Source organism: Mytilus edulis, chromosome 1, assembly GCF_963676685.1.
Source record: "Mytilus edulis chromosome 1, xbMytEdul2.2, whole genome shotgun sequence".
Taxonomy (NCBI): Eukaryota; Metazoa; Mollusca; class Bivalvia; order Mytilida; family Mytilidae; genus Mytilus; species Mytilus edulis.
The window spans coordinates 74,482,866-74,501,370 of record NC_092344.1 but is presented as its reverse complement, the minus strand read 5'-3'; the positions used below and the strand labels follow the sequence as shown (position 1 = coordinate 74,501,370).

The window sequence follows — 18,505 nt, the reverse complement described above, 5'->3', positions numbered from 1 at the left end:
GTATATATTTCGTATGCAGGCACTGCTGGAATGTTGCTACATGTACATAGAAATTGAAAGTTCACAATTGGGAAGCTGAAATCATCCCTTTTGTCCTTAAGTTTTGTAAACAACCAAACCTGCCGTCAACAAAGCCAAATTTGTACTGTGTAGAACATATTAAAATAGATCCAGACATGATTCTCGCTACATTGAAGACCCATTGGTTGCCTTTGGCTGTTGTTTGCTCTATGGTCGGGTGGTTGTCGCTTTGACATATTCACCATTTCCTTTCTCAATTTTATGACAACATATTAAACAAATGAAAAAGAAAACCTACTATGGCAGATAATTGCAACAATCTTTATGAAATTGATATATTTGAATAATAATTAATTTGATTATATTTATCATATATTTTTCATACATTCCACAATTTAAAGCAACATAGACATGATAGAGGAGGAGGAAATGTCCTATTGACATTTTACTCCTATATGTACAAATGTAGATGGGTTTTTTGGCTTGAAAATTGTAACAACCTTAACAACTTTGGTTTTATATTCTTATGGTACAAAATACTTTATTTTAAAAGAAATCTAACATATTATATCATACCTAAAAATACTACTGTATTGTATCCTTATTCCTTAACCATGTTAACTAAAAAAAAATGCTAGTGCATTTTATCCATGATAGTAAAAATAGTAGAGTTATTTTTAAACTTGAGTGGAAAACACTAGACTAGTATAATTATTAATACATGTAATTTTCTCCAAATGAAAAATGCATGTCCTCCATTTTTATAGATTACCTTCAACATGCTCTATTATACATTTTGTATTTGTCTTTCTAGAATTGCTAGTAAATCAATAAGGGTAAAATTCGGGAGGATGATTTACACTAGGATATTTTAACCTGTGGAAAGCACCAGCTATTTGTTAATAAGTGACACTGTTTACTGTCACATATACTCTCAGTTACGGAAAGACACCATGTAAGGATCTTTTTGAATTCTAACCAAAATAGATGTACAATGTATTATGGAGAAGCAGGAGATTATAAATGTATTAATTTCATTATCTTAAAAAATGAATGAAAACACAAATCTTTACCAAATTCAAATTTCCATTGATTTTCATAATTGATTTCTATATATATATACACTGAATTTGAAAATCCAAGATAAAAAATATATTTAAGATATGGCATTATAGATAATTAATGAATCTTTATATTGCAGGTGTTTTTTATGGAGACAGCAAATCAGGAAACTTCAGAACCAGTTGTACAAGAAATATGTACAAACGGAACATCAGAAATACAATATAATGAACAACATGACCTAACACAGTCTACAACGTCTATAGAAGATGTTACAATCAATGCAAATTTACAAGGAGAGGCCATTGACAATGGTGATGAAGGGGAGACAATTCACAAGACTCATCTTTTGAAGATAGAGGTACCAGATGGGGAAGCAGATTTAGAACAAACAGATGTAGCTGTTGAGGAATGGAAGGACATAGAGAACATTGTTGACATGGATCCATCTTCAACAGCTGGGTTCCTTATTCTGTCAAAAGAAGCTGCTGGTAAGTGAAAATTACACTGAGGGGTCAGGGTGGTAGGCACGGTCTCAAAATATGATTTTGGGTACAGACAGATGTGAGACTGGTATTTTAAAATAAAAAAATCATAAATATGTACATTGCATTAAAATCTTGAGAATCTGAGATTTAAAACTAAGATGTCTCAGATTCTTAATTTGTAAATACCTGGTGAAAAAATACTGATCTTTGGTAGGAAAACTGACAATCCTAGTCAATAAAGCATGGAGTCAGGCACACAAAATTGCAATTCATTGTTTTGTTTTACATTTAATAAAAAAAATAATCTGTTCCACCCACACATCTTAGTATACAGTCAGATTAGAGGAGTCCCCCTATAATATCATTGCTTAAGTTTTGTTTAAAACATTATATGGTTCTTATATAATTTTAGCATCCCTTGGAATGGATTCTATTGAAAATACTCAAAATGGAGATGAACCTGCAGCCAAAAGATTTCGTATTGAAGGTGGTGATGGCCAGTCTTATGTGCTATCTGTGGCTCCAGGTAGATGTATATATGAATAGCCAAAAAGTGCCTAAAAATAGCAACACATGACATACAACACTATGAGAGTGTGGATTAATCAGTACAGAGACTAATTCAATTACAAAAATAAAATTATAGAGTGCCGAACAATCATTAACAATGTTATTTTAACACACGTAATAAATAATTTAGTATGTAAATATTAGAATGTTTAAAATATTTACAAAACATTAAAAATAGCTAAATATAGATATAGTTTGTTTTTTTTATAAATCTGAGTCAACTTTTCTCAGTGTTATGTTAAAATCATAACAAATAACTATACAAGTGCAGATTTTATACAGACAGTCATACATTTTTTCTACTATCTTTCTTACATTTGTGTTTTACAACATATGTACCTTCGAATTCTATAAGACAGCATCAAAACAACGCAAAATAACCAAAAACAGACATTTAAAAGAAGTACCATATATATATAGCATTTAAGACATTTCATTTCTGTTACAGAGGATACTTTGACAACTGATGAAACCATTGTAGAAAAAGTGGAAACAGTTCAGGTAAATTTAATGATGTATAAGGTGGAAAAAAATAATTTGATAGGCATACAAATTTAACATGGGAGAGAAGGAGAACAGTCTTTCTTTTCCCCCAGATTTCGATGCAAGTTAAAAAAAAAAAAAAAAATACCAAATTTTCAAGTTCTCAACTTTTCTTTGACTTTTTAACAAACTTCAGAAAGAGTAAAGAGGGTTGTTCATAGTGAAAATGTCCTGTGAACCATTTTTGTTTTATTATGCAAGGAACAGTTCACTAAACTATAATAAATGAACTTGCAATAATTTGAGATTTGAAATAACCTTTTTGTCTGTAAATGATTGAATTAGATAAGTTAAATTAATCATAAGATAAGTATCATAATTTTATCGTGTATCTGATTCACAGTATTTCAATATAATTTTTTAAAAATAAGTTTGTTTTATTTTCCGGAATCCATTTACTCCATGTACATGTATGCAGAACCATGTGTTTTCTACTAAAAAATTTTTTTTTATTTATTTCAATAGATACTCTTTTATGTTTAAGGCAACCAATGGATCAGTCTTATTGAGTGCAGGAGATGCTGGAGGCCCTAAACAGTCAGGTTCTGGGAACAGAAAAGCTTTAGAAAGCTCAGATATTTCTCAGGCTTGGTTCACAACTAGAGATGAAAAGGATGCTCTTCATAGCAAGGGTATACACATTAATGAAGCATATGAATAAAATAAGATTTGAGGGAGAACTTCATTGAAATAACAATTCAATAATGATAAAACACAAAAAAAGATATTTGACATAAGGATACAGTCTAAATGGTTTATGAAGTATCAATAATTATATTATCTTTTAACAATTTGGGACAAAAAAGATGTTATTTGAAAAATAGTCTAAATTTAAGTTTGAGGTGATCTTGAAACAGCTTCCCTTTGAGATGATCTTGAGTATTTCTGACTATTGGAAATGCAATATATAACAGATTGAAACTCTTATCAAAACACACTTTTAAAAGCAAAAATCATAGTTTTACTGAATAAGGTGCACTTTGATTTTATTGATTTTTTTTAATATGTCTTTAAAGGTGCAACATGGAAACAAGGACAGTGGACAAAGGAAGAAGTTGCTGTATTACAGCAGAATATTAACAGTTATTGTGCAGTAAATATTTATAAATACTATGTAGTTAAACTTTGACCTTTATTGGGGATGAATTTAGAGATAACTGTATTGTATTTGAAGCTTTAAGGACGTCCATCGGTAGTTTTACTGTCGCAAATTTAGTTTACATGGCAACACGTAGTAGAGACAGGTAAACAGGTATTTGCCACAGTAAAACTACCGATGGACGTCCGAAAAGCTTCAAATACAATACAGTTATCTCTATTCTAATGCAAAACAAGTTCATAATTAAATTCCAATAATTATTTCAGTGTAAAATCTTCATTAAAGAAAATTCCACGAAAAGATGTTATCTTCTTTGGTCCCTACATTAGGTGACGTCATAGGTATGCTTCCAGCGTCAAACATAAACACCAGGAGTTTCTGGCTTCTTTGCCGCTTCAGAATGTAATGAAATTTTATAAAAAGAAGATTTGTAGGTGCGACATGTTAGTTTTTTGGCTTTTTATTGTAGAAATTACATGTCAATACATTCAGCAATTCAAAATGTCGGCTACCTTAGTTACAGACAAGGAGATAGAGAATTTTACGCTAACTGTCATCCAATCAGAACCATTGATACAAAATAATTGCATTAGAATAGATAATAGCTGGATTTCAAAGTTTGAAGTTCTGGATTATTTTCTTGATATATTAGACAACATTTGTTTTACTGACACACATTTTATTTCAAATGTTGTAACTCACTGCAAGGCTTTCTAAAATGTATGTAACACTGTATTTCTTTGTTGAGCTCTGTCCGAAAACCAAAAATTAATCAACCAAATTCTATGAATTTTCACAATAACACTTTTAAAATTGTAACTTTCATATGATGTCATAAATACTTGTCTACCTGTTCTTAAAGGGAAACTTCGCAAAAAAATCAAAAATTGATATTATGTTCATTCTGTATAAAAATGTTCAAATTCATAGATATTAAAGTTTTATTCCGCTAGATAAGCGATCACCATCGATTTTAAATTTAGAGTATCAATTCTCCGAGATCCGCCATCTTGTCTTCTTTCCCGATGAATAAAAACGATATGTCTATAAACCACAAAGAAACAAAACTACAGTAACCGATGTAGTCGTAATTGCGTGTCGATATCTTGTCAATCGTACGGTTGTTTAATACGACTAACTAACTTGATACGGAAAATATTCTTACTTTTTTTAAATTACCATGGTCTGTTGTTTTTAAACTGTTGATATTGGAATTAGGTGAAAAGTCAAAGTTGAAATCATAAATAAGTGTTCCGTGAAAATTGTTTTCGAAAATCTAATTTGTTCATAATTCTTTAAAGTAATAAACTTTTTTCAAATATATTTTGATCTTCCCTTATCTGATCACCAACATGGCTAAAGGTATTACTTCCAAAGGTATTGTGAGGGGTGTGAGGTGACACGTCCAGGTATTCAAGCGATTTCCTGTCGGGCTTGCAAGTTCATGCATCGTTTCACTTCTGCAGGTATTGATCAGTGTACACGGCTGATAACTTATAACTTATAACTTTCCATTTTGAACTATCAGATGTATAATATACAACTCTGTCTTACTTGTCATTACTAAACTCATACGCTTGTTTATAAATAACATTTCTGGTGTAAAGAATATAATTCATAATATATAAATAATACCCAAAAAATAAGATTTGATGAAACTAAAATCTATTTAAATATTTTTTCCAAGGGTGAATTTGGGAAAATGTAATATATAGTCATTGTCAATAGTGAAGGACAGATTGGAACAGACCAGAAATATTGATTTAAAAAAATGTACGCACTTGCCGACGATTCGTTTATACGACTGGATATAAAGTTACGGAACTATAGCGCAATTTAAAATATATACGTGTATACATTGAACATAAGAAAAAAACATATATTTTGAATAAATAGGGGTAAAAGTGTTGTAAATAGACTAGCCAACGTATGCCAACAGTATGTAATCATCGAATGTCGATAGACTACAGTTGTATACCAAAAGAAGAAGAGAACCAATTTGATTTAAATACAGGTCGATGTATAACGTTTGCTTTGGTTCATTGAAGCTGTGGACCTAGGAAAATCACAGATTTATATTTCAATAAGATTGTTCTCAAACAAAGGAAGGAATTCGTCATCACAATTGTTATATATGCCACTGGACGAACACTAATTATCCCAATGGGATGTGAATATTTTGCTGGGAAACTTTTGAGTATCAAAGTTTCAAATTAATTTCGGGATTTATTTTCTTTCTTGGTATTCAATAACCGAAAAAAAGAATAAATTACTTGTTCGCTAAATAGGGATATTCTTGTCTAGGGATATTCTTGTCAGATAAAAGAATTTTAGTTATATTTAAAAAATAGGGAAATATGACATTAAATTGGTTCTGTCTTTTTTTAAACATCGTTAAAACGATGTGTGTCTAAGGTGAACGCCACAAGAACCCTGTAATACTAGTACGAGAGTATAGCATGTAAACATTCCTTCTCAATAATATGGTTGTATTGGAAAACTTTTCATACAGATTGACAACTCATTGTCCGATATGCATGTAATATTTGCCACATGACGCCCATAGTTCTTTCTACCATCATCACCTTATTCCTTGATATTGCTGTAAACATCGATGGTTCACACCCAAACAAAATGGGAGAAATGAACCTTCAGAGCTTCTCCGTGTTATACACTTGTGAAATATATAGACGAAATTTCTGTATTGAAATGAATCTACATCTCACAAACAGGATTTTCAAATAACGATTTTGAGTAATCACCTTACAAACCAATATAAACGTATGGCAAGATATAACCATGAAGGAATTTAGTTTTTGTCAGAACTCATCACTATATCATAAACGTATACGTATATATATGCATACAGTTTCAAATATCAAGAACAAGCGTTCGATGTCGATAGTCTGTTCTCTAACTGTTCAGAGTTAGACATGTCACTTGTTCATTCTTGGAAGCCTTCATATTCCCCGTCTAACGATGGGAACTCTTTCTGATTGTGTTGACTATAAATGCTTGTATGGTAATTCTGTCGTTTATCTGTACAAGCGGTTGCATTTCCTCTCCTTTCCCAACAAACAAACGAACGAAACGCAACTAGTCTGATTTCTCTGGAGCTCATCCTCAATGGCTCTTATACGTCAGGAAACTTACATGTATACTAATAATGATTGTTTCATGAACAACGATGTATGAACGAACTATTATAAATTCGTCAATATCTGTAATGCATGACTAAAGTATAACTTTTATTACAACTACTGTATTACTTATTTGGATTAATGACGGCTATCATGTTCAACATTGCACAACTATTATCATAGAATTTTAAAAAAAATCCTCAAAAATCCTCAAAAGATATAATGCCTTAGCTTAGATAATTAGTATTCTTTTCACAAAAAGTTCGTGTAAATGATTGTCAAATGAATTTAATTATGTAAGAATAAAATGTTAAAAAGAAACTAAAAAAAAATTATGCATGTTGTATGTTGTATTTTTTTGTCAATTAAAAACTTTAAAATTGCAATAGTTTTATTAGCATTTAAACACAGCCAGATTTGAATACAAGTTAAGAAATTCCGGTAAAGTCAATGATATCAAACAGATGTACAATGGTATATCAAATTGGGTAATATTGCATTTAGTTTTTATTAAAGATTAAAACTACTATTTTTTGCTTCATATTTGAATCTTTACGCCAATTGCCGCTAAGAAAGTAATCAAAAATTGTTTCCTTTTATTTTTATACACTTTCGGAATTACGAATCTGAATTTTATTTTCAATTAATTTACACAATTTAATTATTGTATCTTTATTCTCATCGTGTATTTAATCTTAGTGTATTAACATCATGACAGCATATACTCTAATCCTTTTTATTTATCCTTTCCAAATAACAACATTTATACCTGTGTACGCTTGAACTCACACCTGCGGCTAAATAGCTACAAGGTAAACGAATTGACCTCAAGCCGAGAAATATACAGTGACCTTTACAAAATAATATACACACTCTGCTCACACATTAGTTGCATTGAAATGATTATCAAAACAATAACGGTAAATAGAACTGAAATATTTTCAGTTCAATATCAGTAAAAATGTTCAATAAATATTTTATGAAAAAAATCTCAACAATAATTAATTAAATTTATTCAAAAACATTTACTAGAGATAATTTTATAGGAGTTTAATTCAATCAATACAAAACGGTATATATATGCATATTCACTTTCGTTCATTCTTATATTGTGGTTTATAACTTCGACCATTCGTCAGCTGTGCGCTTTTAATTACGTATATTGTCGATAAGCTATAAGAGTTAAACAGATTTTATTTTTTCCCAGAATTCAATAAATCGGGCTAATACGTCACGACCCACTCGAGAATTCAACCAAAAAAGTTACAAATACTTGATTTTCTCCGTTATTAGAAGGAATATAAATTTAAAACTTTGCAAATGTGTTTTTTATGTTAAGATGAACATAATTAGATGATAAGTAAAAAATCGCGGAATTTCCCTTTAAGTTGTGTCATCTCAAATTGACAAACAAATACGGAAATATTAAACAGTAAAACTTGCATTGAAAATTAAATTAACTATGGCTCTAATAGCCTTCCCTCATTGGAATGGTTTGCTAAGTTTGACTTGCTATCGTGAACATTTGACTACCAGGTGCTTTGAAAAGTAAATGCGTTATGCAAATGTTAAAAGAGACTGGAACTTAACTTTTAATACTACAGATTCTCAAGAGAAAAAAATATATATATCAACTACATCATAGTCAAAAATCATTATGATAATTAAAATTTATATGAATAAACGGACACTTGTTTTATATGACTATGAGAAAGCAATCCAACAAAAAGAAAACATCTAGAGGTTAACATATGGTCCACATAATCTAGATAATATGCCCTACTGCATTATTATTATATATGATATTCTTTTGTTATAGCAAGTTCATATTTGTGTTTCTGTAGGAACGTAATATAGTTGATCCTACACACATCATATTTGAGATGTCCAAAGATGAAAGAAAAGATTTCTATCGTAACATTGCTAGAGGTTTACAGCGACCATTGTTCTCTGTCTATAGAAGAGTGACTAGGATGTATGATCAGAAAAATCACATTGGAAAATATACACCTGATGAAATTAACAAACTTAAAGAGTGAGTAGATAGAGTGACAGTTTAACAAAACAGACAATTAACAGATATTTTGAAGAATATAGAAAAAGTTTAATTTGGTAGTTGCATGTAAGTTAACAATTTGTTGTGTACCCTTCTTAATTTAGTCTCTGATTTTTATACAACCCCAAAAAAAATTTGGGATCGTATAATGGTATGATGACGTCGTCTGCGTCGTCGTCGTCCGAAGACACATTGGTTTCCAGATAATAACTTTAGTTTAAGTGAATAGATCTTCATGAAATTTTTCAGAAGGTTCAATACCACAAAAGGAAGGTTGGGAATGATTTTGGGGATGATGGTCCCAACCGATTAGGAATTAGGGGCCCAAAACAAGCATTTTTCTTGTTTCAGGATAATAACTTGTGTAGAAGTATTTCAATTGCTCTGAAATCATACCGCAATGTTTAAAACCAAGTAGAAGGTTTGGATTCATTTTAGGGGTTATGGGGCCAAAGTTTAGGAATTAAGGGACAAAAAGGAGTAAAAACAAGCATTTTTCTAGTTTCAAGACAATAACTTATGTGTAATTGTATGGATCTCTCTGAAATTGTACCACAATGTACCATATAACAAAGGGGAGGCTGGGATTAAGTTTTGGGTTAATTGCCCGAAATATGTAGGAATTAGGGGCCAAAAAAGGGCCAAAAAGAAGGATGTTTCTAGTTTCCAAACAATCATGACAATAACTTGTGTTTAAGTGTATGGATCTCTCTGAAATTGTACTACAAGGTTCAATACTGCAATGGAAAGCATGGGATTGAGTTTAAGGGTTATTGCTCCAAGGGGGTTTCAAAAAGTTGGGGGGGGATTTTTTGTTTACCATTTTTTGAAGGGCTTCCTTTTTTTTCAAATTTTTCAAATTTCGAATTTTGAAAAGTTTCAAGAAGAAATCTTCAATTGCACAGTATTGTGCAATAGATTTATTAGATCTTTGACCACATTAATTTTGTGACAAAAACCTATATTATGTCAAAAATTTGATCACAATCCAAATTCAGACAGAATCAAGCTTGAATATTGTGACCAAATTTGCCCCAACTGTTCAGGGTTCAACCACTGGGGGTCGTATAAAGCTGCGCCCTGCGGAGCACCTGGTTTTATGCATACGTGTCTAATTTTAAATAATTACTGACATTGTACTTTCCCTTGAGGGAACAAAGATATTGGACCCAGTTTCTCAGACTGAGAACTAAAATCTGCACCTTACATTGGACTACTCATAGTTTTGCAGAATGTATTGAATATGCATCCCTTGTTTGGAAAGGGTCTTCTCATAGCACTAGGAAGATCCCTCCATTATTATTTGTTTTTTAGAAATAAAATTTGTTGGGTATCAACGAGACAACAACTTAACATTGCAAATAACCAAGAGGTCTCTAAAGGGCAAGATACAGTCTATGATATTAGGTTATCAGAGATATTTTAATGACAACCGATTCTTAATATAGAGGGTACAAATATTTTCTTTTTAAATTTGATATACAATGTTTATAATGAACCTGTCTGTTTGTATATTTTCAGTCTTCGTGGAAGGTTTGGTAATGATTGGTCTTCAATTGGTGCTGCTCTCGGTAGAAGTGCTTCATCTGTAAAGGATAAATTCAGACTGATGAGGGAAACTTGTAATTCAGGTACATTTTTAATAGTAAAAAGAATGAAAGTTTTTAAAATTCTTACAAACGTTTTATTATTAGCAGAAATAATTAGAACAAAGTGTATAATGATATTTATTGAAAAAAAAATTGGCACACTATTTTAGTATAGACACATTAGACATGTAGTCAGTTCTATTTTACCTTTGTCTATCCGTCTAAACGTTTTCCTTCATTTATTGATGTGCTCAGTTGGTACAATAATGCTTTTATATATACAGGATACAATTTTCTTTATTATGTTGTTTGATCTGTTGATATAAAGTTGTCTGCCAAAAAAATGTAAATTCAAATTTGTCTGTTCATTAAAGTTAACCATAGCTGAGTTTAAAAAGTTTATATTGTTTAGGTAAATGGTTGAGGGAAGAAGAGAGGAGATTAGCTTCAGCTGTATATGATCTGGCAGGTGTCAAACCAGGTAAGAGTGGCTAAATAACGAAAAATTAAAATTGTGGTTCTTAATAGTTAGTGTAAACTCTTTTTATATACCCATAGCTGCAGTGGGGGCATAAAGTGTTAACCTTGTCTAACAGTCTGTATGTCACAACCTTACATTTTGTTTTCTAACTTTAGTTTTGCCTCAACCAAATGTGATGAAACAAATACACAATACTTATTACCATAAAACACAGACCACAGAATGTGAGTGGTGTCACTTAAAGGTTCTCTAGTGATGTCCCTTTACAATTTCATATGCAAGTGGGGCATCATCTGTTTATTTTTTTTCAAACAATGCTTTCAAAAGATGTTGAAAACAAGTGCAGTGTTCATTTATACAGAGCAAAAATCTGTTTCCTTAATCATCATCATGTAGGTTCAGTGTCAAAACATTTGAATCCACTAATATGGTTACATGATCATTGTTTAAAGCCAAAAAATTGTTGATGTTTGATTTACCAGGCTTACATTGCATGTTTAAGATTTATAATTATTTTAAAAGTATAAAAATTTGATGAAACTTTTAAGATGACATCTGTCTATTACACAGGTGAAAATGTCACAACTGGATTATCCTGGGCATTAGTTGCAGAGAGAGTTCAAACCAGGTCAGAAAAACAATGTCGAACAAAATGGTTGAATTATCTTAATTGGAAACAGAAAGGAGGTACAGAATGGACTCGTGAGGATGATATAAACTTAGTTCTAAAGTATGTTTACCACTCAGACTTTGATTTCCATTATTTTACATTGCTCAATCATGTTTATCTTTTTCTCTCTGGGGAAGATTTGTCACCTTTCAAAAACAGAACACAGTTTAAATGGAAACTAGAATCAGGATAAATTTATCAACATCAGAATTTACAACAGTAATTAAGGACCACAATCAATAATTATCGAAATGCGCTCTGAATATACATGTATTTATATATTGTAATTTAAAAAGTAAATAAAGGACAAGGTTCACTTATGGCACAAAATGGTCTAAAATATCAACTTTATCATAAAACACCTAAAAGGTCACGATTTGATTTGTAAATGGGTCTATTTCAAAAGCCTTATTGCTAAATAATTCAATTCTTTTCATAAAAAGTACATAATATTCTCCAAAGTAGGCCCATTTTGAACATTTTGTTAAAAACATGTTTGTCTTAATAGTATTATCAAGTATTTCTTTGCAAAATTTGTAATTTTTAGGCCTGATTAAAAAATCTTCATAAACTTGGGGCCAATTTTAACCCTTCTTGAACCTTCTGCTTTGTGTGCTAGTGTCAAACTATGAACACTTGATCTTAGCTTTATTTTAAAGGAATGAACAAATATCCTTAGAATAGTCACATGATCTGTATTGAATGATCACTACCGATCTCACAAACATGTTAGTCGTTATGACAATTGAAACATATCTGCTAAAATCTGAGACACAAATATACCTTAATCAGGATAATGGTTTACCAACTCATGATGGCGTTCATCAATTTTACAAAATTTTCAACTTTATAACATTAGAGACTCATTGTTTACTGTAAAAGAGTGACGAAAGATACCAAAGGGACAGTCAAACTCAGAAATCTAAAATAAACTGACAACGCCATGGCTAAAAATGAAAAAGACAAACAGACAAACAATAGTACACATGAAACAACATAGAAAATTAAAGAAATAAACAACATGAACCACACCAAAAACTAGGGGTGATCTCAGGTGCTCCGGAAGGGTAAGCAGATCCTGCTCCACATGTGGCACCTGTAACTTATTACCTGTATAGTGTATGTCAATAATAATTTGCAACTGTCTTTCTATTTTTGTATTGATCAATATTACCAAGACATTCTAAAATTTCATATAAATATTCCATGTTACTTTATTACAGAATAGCTAATTTAGATGTTAATGATGACACTGAGATAGATTGGAATGATCTAGCCAGTAACTGGCCAAGGTTGGTTGGAGTCGCATAGTATATCATTTAAAATATGACTCAGTCTATCTTCTTGTTATATTATCACAGATAAATAATTTTAATTTTAATAAGTAACTTCACCTTCTCATTTCATAAATAAAAAGTGTAACCTACCAACTATCCCCATTTATTGGGGATATGAGAGGTGACTTGAATTTTGAAATTCTTTATAATATAAACTGAATACTGGTACCTCAAAACATGCATTCAAATGGGTAAAACTGTTATTTAAGCATATACATTCTCATTAAAACAATATTTATAATGGTATTTGATTGAAACACTTATGGAAATATAAGAGGAGCATTAGTTGGTATTACTTTGCTTCATAAAAAAGAATGGCCAACGTAGATACAAGTATCTTGTCTTAGGGAGGGATAAATCCTACTTTGTAAAGAATCACTCTGATTCAAACAAAAAATTCTCTGAAACCGATATTATCAAGATGCTTGATTTCTTGATTGACAACATATTTGTTACGTTCGGAGGACGTGTTTTTCAACAGACTGTCGGCATACCTATGGGAACAAACTGTGCCCCTCTACTTGCTGACTTGTTTCTTTATTATTATGAGGCTGACTTCATGCAGGAACTTCTTAGGAAGAAAGATAAGAAGTTAGCAATATCCTTTAACTCTACTTTCCGCTATATAGATGACGTTCTTTCACTAAACAATTCAAAATTTGGTGACTATGTGGAACGCATCTATCCCATCGAATTGGAGATAAAGGATACTACAGATACAGTTAAGTCAGCTTCATATCTTGACTTACATCTAGAAATTGACAATGAGGGTCGGTTGAAGACAAAACTTTACGACAAAAGAGATGATTTCAGCTTCCCAATTGTGAACTTTCCATTTCTAAGTAGCAACATTCCAGCAGCACCTGCATACGGGGTATATATCTCTCAATTGATACGATATTCCCGTGCTTGCATTTCCTATCATGATTTTCTTGATAGAGGGTTACTGCTCACAAGGAAGCTATTAAATCAAGAGTTCCAAATGGTGAAGTTGAAATCATCCCTTCGTAAATTTTACGGACGACATCACGAGTTGGTTGACCGTTATGGAATAACCATTTCACAAATGATATCGGATATGTTCCTCACGTCGTAACTACAATCCCCTTCCCTTTCATGAATTTGACCTACCGAATTAGACTATTTACCGGATTTGTAATCACATAAGCAACACGACGGGTGCCGCATGTGGAGCAGGATCTGCTTACCCTTCCGGAGCACCTGAGATCACCCCTAGTTTTTGGTGGGGTTCGTGTTGTTTATTCTTTAGTTTTCTATGTTGTGTCATGTGTACTATTGTTTTTCTGTTTGTCTTTTTCATTTTTAGCCATGGCGTTGTCAGTTTGTTTTAGATTTATGAGTTTGACTGTCCCTTTGGTATCTTTCGTCCCTCTTTTAATTAGGTAGGATATCTTGCACTTAAAATCTGAACATAGATAATGAATAGTTGACAGTAACGCAAATGTAGGGATTTCTTTAAGATAAATGTTCTTTTGAAATTTGACTGATATGAACTTCAAAGTTCTTATTTGTGTTTCTAATGCAAATCTGATACATTTTGTTTACTTTATTTATTATTAGTGTGAGATCTCCCCAGTGGCTTAGAGGAAAATGGTGGTCATTAAAAAGACATTGTACAGAATATCAAAGTATGGAATTTAAAGGTATGAGACTTTGTTAATTTTATTATGATTACATTAAAAGTTTAGATTCTAACCTCCTGGCAGAAAAAAATTGAGGCGGTAATGATGTTATTTTACAATATATTTTTATAGACAATATCAGTGTAAGATAAGCATAACAATTTGTTATGAAAGGAGGCAGGAAACAAAAGTATAGGGTGCATTTCTTTAAATATAGACAATGCATATTCTCATAGGAACTCCCTTTGCAGCTAAAACTGTGACACTTTTACTATGAAGCTTCGTAAAAAATTGTATCCTTTAATGCAAAGTTGATATGCACTACTATTTTATCCAAAGGTCAAAACATAGGGCTGTGCCGCATATTTTCAACATTTATATGCCCTAAACTTGTTAAGAGTTTAAGGGAATACGATACAGTAGCAGGGGCAGATAATAACGTTTTCAAAACTGTCCGTGTTGTTTTCGCGACGTTGGCAACCAGAACGTTGTAATTTCGCAATGTTTCTAATAAGAACGTTAACATTTCGCGACGTCGCTTTAGAATAAGTCATATTTCGCGGAATATTCTCTGACGTCATTAATTTCGGATGCGCAAATTTCAAAAAAGTACCTGCTAAAAAAGTGGCCATGCCGTTTCTAAATAACGGGGAAACCCACCGAAGATCAGTGAGATTAAAGGAAATACTTGAGATGTACAAAAATAAATCAAATACAATTTTGCATGACGAAATTGATGAAATGGTGATAGACACGGAAGAGAGTACTGACATGGAAAGACGGAAGTAGAATTGTGGAGCTTTTTAGTCTGGCACTGAATAACTGCCAAAACTGCACGGCCCAATAACACAATTCAGAACATAACGACCTGCAATAGCTAATCCAAATGTCATTTTAATGAAACTTAAAGAAATGAGAAAACGTATGAACCCGTGATTAATGAGGAAAAATTTAACAAAATCTATTGTTATAGGGTGGCCGAATCGGGTCTGGTGTTGAAATCCATACACAAAAGTCATTACTGCGGAGTGTTGTACAGCTGTGCAATATTTTTCATGACGAGAACAGTTATTTTCATTTATTGATAATGAATTCGAAGTAAATAATACTATCTTGAACTGAAAAATATCAGAATCAAAATAGTTCAGTTTGTGTCTTTTTTTTCTTTTCTTGTTTAGAATTTGGCAGCCTCCAAGTTTTACGGACATTGTAAATCCAAATTTAACAGACTATCAATGAAATAACAAAACCGACTGCATGTGCGAGACACTCATTGGTGGACAAGGTCGTATAATTGCCGATTTTAATTGATATTTTAAAAACATAATATTGTATGTGTATGTAGAAAAACTGTCAATAGTCCGTTAAAAAGATTTCAAAAAAATATAGTGGTGTCGTTTTTGGTTTGAATTTAAGCAAAATATTACCAATAGATGCAAAATTGTCACATGTTAGTTTGTTTAATTGGATGTATTCTTTTTGTATATGAAACTGGATGTAATAGACCAAAACAAGAAAATGCACGTTCACATGCTGTTAAAAGGGTTTGTAATTAAATGGTGTCTTTTGGTATTGGTCACCATATTTGTATTTTGTTCATTTTTTTGTACTTAAATCAGGCCGTAAGTTTCCCATTTGAGTTGATTTGCATTTGGCATGTTTAGGGGCCTTTTATAGCTTACTATGTGGTATGGGTTTTACTCATTGTTGAACGCCGTCCGATGTCCTATAGTCGTTAACCCATTTGGTCTCTGATTGAGATTTTCCTCATTTCTAATAATACCACGTCTTCTTATTTGTATAAGCATGTCCCTATTATAATTCAATGTATTGAGAGATAAAAATTGAAGTATCGGCAAATGTACACTAATTGCAGACAGACAGATCAGAAAGTGTACACACGTTAAAACTCGTCGTATAATTAGACGATCGGACAGACGAACAAATTGTTTTCAATATAGCTCTACTTCTAGACAAACAAGTACGCCAATATTCATACGTATACGCCGTAAAAAAGGTTAAGTAACTTATCTATTGATAAAGACATCTTTCAATATTATTCTCTTATACCGGCTGCTGCACTTCCTATAAAATTTTATATTACAACTTCATTTTCGGTCAATTGAGGCAATAATTGCACGAGTTAAATTGCACAAAACAGCCCTTATTATAAAACAAGAAGTACTGCTTATAATTTAAATTTGAAGATTATCTTTTGAATGTAAAAAAAAATAAAATTTAAAGTACGTCGGGACCTAAAGTTGACGATACAGTATCGATTTTGTCATTGTTGAAGGTTATACTGTTGTCAATTAATGGTATCGCCTCACTTAATTTATAGTTGGTTCACATTTTGTGGTGTCAATAAAGTTGTCTGTCCTCTTACAGTTCATGAAGCAATTTAGAACTAATGTCGGACGGAGATGCACCTTTATTTCAATCAGATTTTCTTTTTTGCCGTACATCTGACAAAGCAATCTGCTAGAATTCTTTTTTATAGTCTTTTTTTTATTATGAAAAGGTTCCTGTCCAAATTTCGTTTCGTAAATGTTTAGCACAAATGTTTTTTATTTTATGATTTACCATCTTATAAATTTTTATGATAAGTATCAACGCTTTGAAATCACCTGCAAACTCGTGTACGGCGGGAATGCTTACACGACGTTATTGCGATTAAAACTTAATTTAACGTAATTTAGCGCCATACTGACAGACGTCGTAAAAAATTAAGGTTTATGGCTTTTATTGAAAAAACAAGCACATGGACCCCATTTTTTTTCTTTTGCAATCAATCAAGTACTTTTTCAAGAACACTCCGCCAAAATTTTAGGAAAAAATCAACGATCAAATTTTTTCTGCACTGCCAAAAAGACGCAAACATATGTTCAATTTCTTTATTTCGGATATAGCAATCTAAATCCGGAACATAATGATTTGATTTAGCCTTAAACTTGTTTCAGCATGTTGATGCCATGGATCAAGGGAATATTTTACAAAAAACCCGGTTAAGTTATGACTTTTCGTTCAAAAGTATTGTTACTTTCTTTAAAAGTCATAATTTATGAAATTTCAAGGATTTTCTTCCAAATATGCAAATTTCGAACCAAATTATCTCAAAAAGTAAGTCATGAAGGTACTTTTTTCTTTGCATATTTGAAAAGTACACATTGAAATTGAACTTCTATCAAAATTTTTTAAAAAAATCAACGAGGGATCTCTACTGTATCGTATGCCCTTAAATCTTACCTTTACTTTTTGCCTACTTCAGAATTCATTTTTCACCACAATAGTATGTTTTTATACTGGTAACAGTCCCAAGTTATGAGTTTGACTGTCCCTCTGGTATCTTTTGTCTCTCTTTTATGTCTCTATATGAGATGAAACATAGAGATCATATCTTGGAACCAGTACGTTAACAAATTAACATACTTATGAATATTATATATCTCCCCAAAGAGGTGTGGTTTAAAAAAAACAGCTGTATTTACAAAGTGCAACCTAAAGAGCTATCTACATAAGTTACTTCCTATCATTTCTCACCCAGAAATCCCTTTTTAGCTCTTTTTAAGATATATCAACATACAAAACTTAATAGTTGCTCCATTTTATGATATATTTGTATTGCAGATATGTTAGAGTATCTTAAGACAGTACATTTACAAAATCTGAAAGTAAAACAGACCCCACAGGCAGGCAGTGGTATGAAGTTTATAGGTCTACAGAATGATGTTACCACACAGTATATACCTATACAATTAAATTCAGGTATGAAACAATGGTGTGATGTTTATAGGTCTGCAGAATGA

The 18,505-nt window shown here is 31.7% G+C and overlaps 1 protein-coding gene across 1 annotated transcript in view; it reads left to right on the top strand.

The window, feature by feature from the left end:
• LOC139489904 (cyclin-D-binding Myb-like transcription factor 1) overlaps nucleotides 1–18,505 on the top strand; it is a 36,999-nt gene that overhangs the window by 740 nt on the left and 17,754 nt on the right. Inside the window, exons 2-13 of the mRNA XM_071276753.1 lie at nucleotides 1,223–1,574; nucleotides 1,984–2,097; nucleotides 2,590–2,642; nucleotides 3,169–3,316; nucleotides 3,701–3,777; nucleotides 8,768–8,958; nucleotides 10,501–10,610; nucleotides 10,981–11,049; nucleotides 11,620–11,779; nucleotides 12,943–13,011; nucleotides 14,638–14,720; nucleotides 18,327–18,464. Of these exons, the coding sequence (XP_071132854.1) occupies nucleotides 1,232–1,574; nucleotides 1,984–2,097; nucleotides 2,590–2,642; nucleotides 3,169–3,316; nucleotides 3,701–3,777; nucleotides 8,768–8,958; nucleotides 10,501–10,610; nucleotides 10,981–11,049; nucleotides 11,620–11,779; nucleotides 12,943–13,011; nucleotides 14,638–14,720; nucleotides 18,327–18,464 (1,555 nt within the window). The 5' untranslated portion in view covers nucleotides 1,223–1,231. The remainder of the gene's footprint in view (nucleotides 1–1,222; nucleotides 1,575–1,983; nucleotides 2,098–2,589; nucleotides 2,643–3,168; nucleotides 3,317–3,700; nucleotides 3,778–8,767; nucleotides 8,959–10,500; nucleotides 10,611–10,980; nucleotides 11,050–11,619; nucleotides 11,780–12,942; nucleotides 13,012–14,637; nucleotides 14,721–18,326; nucleotides 18,465–18,505) is intronic.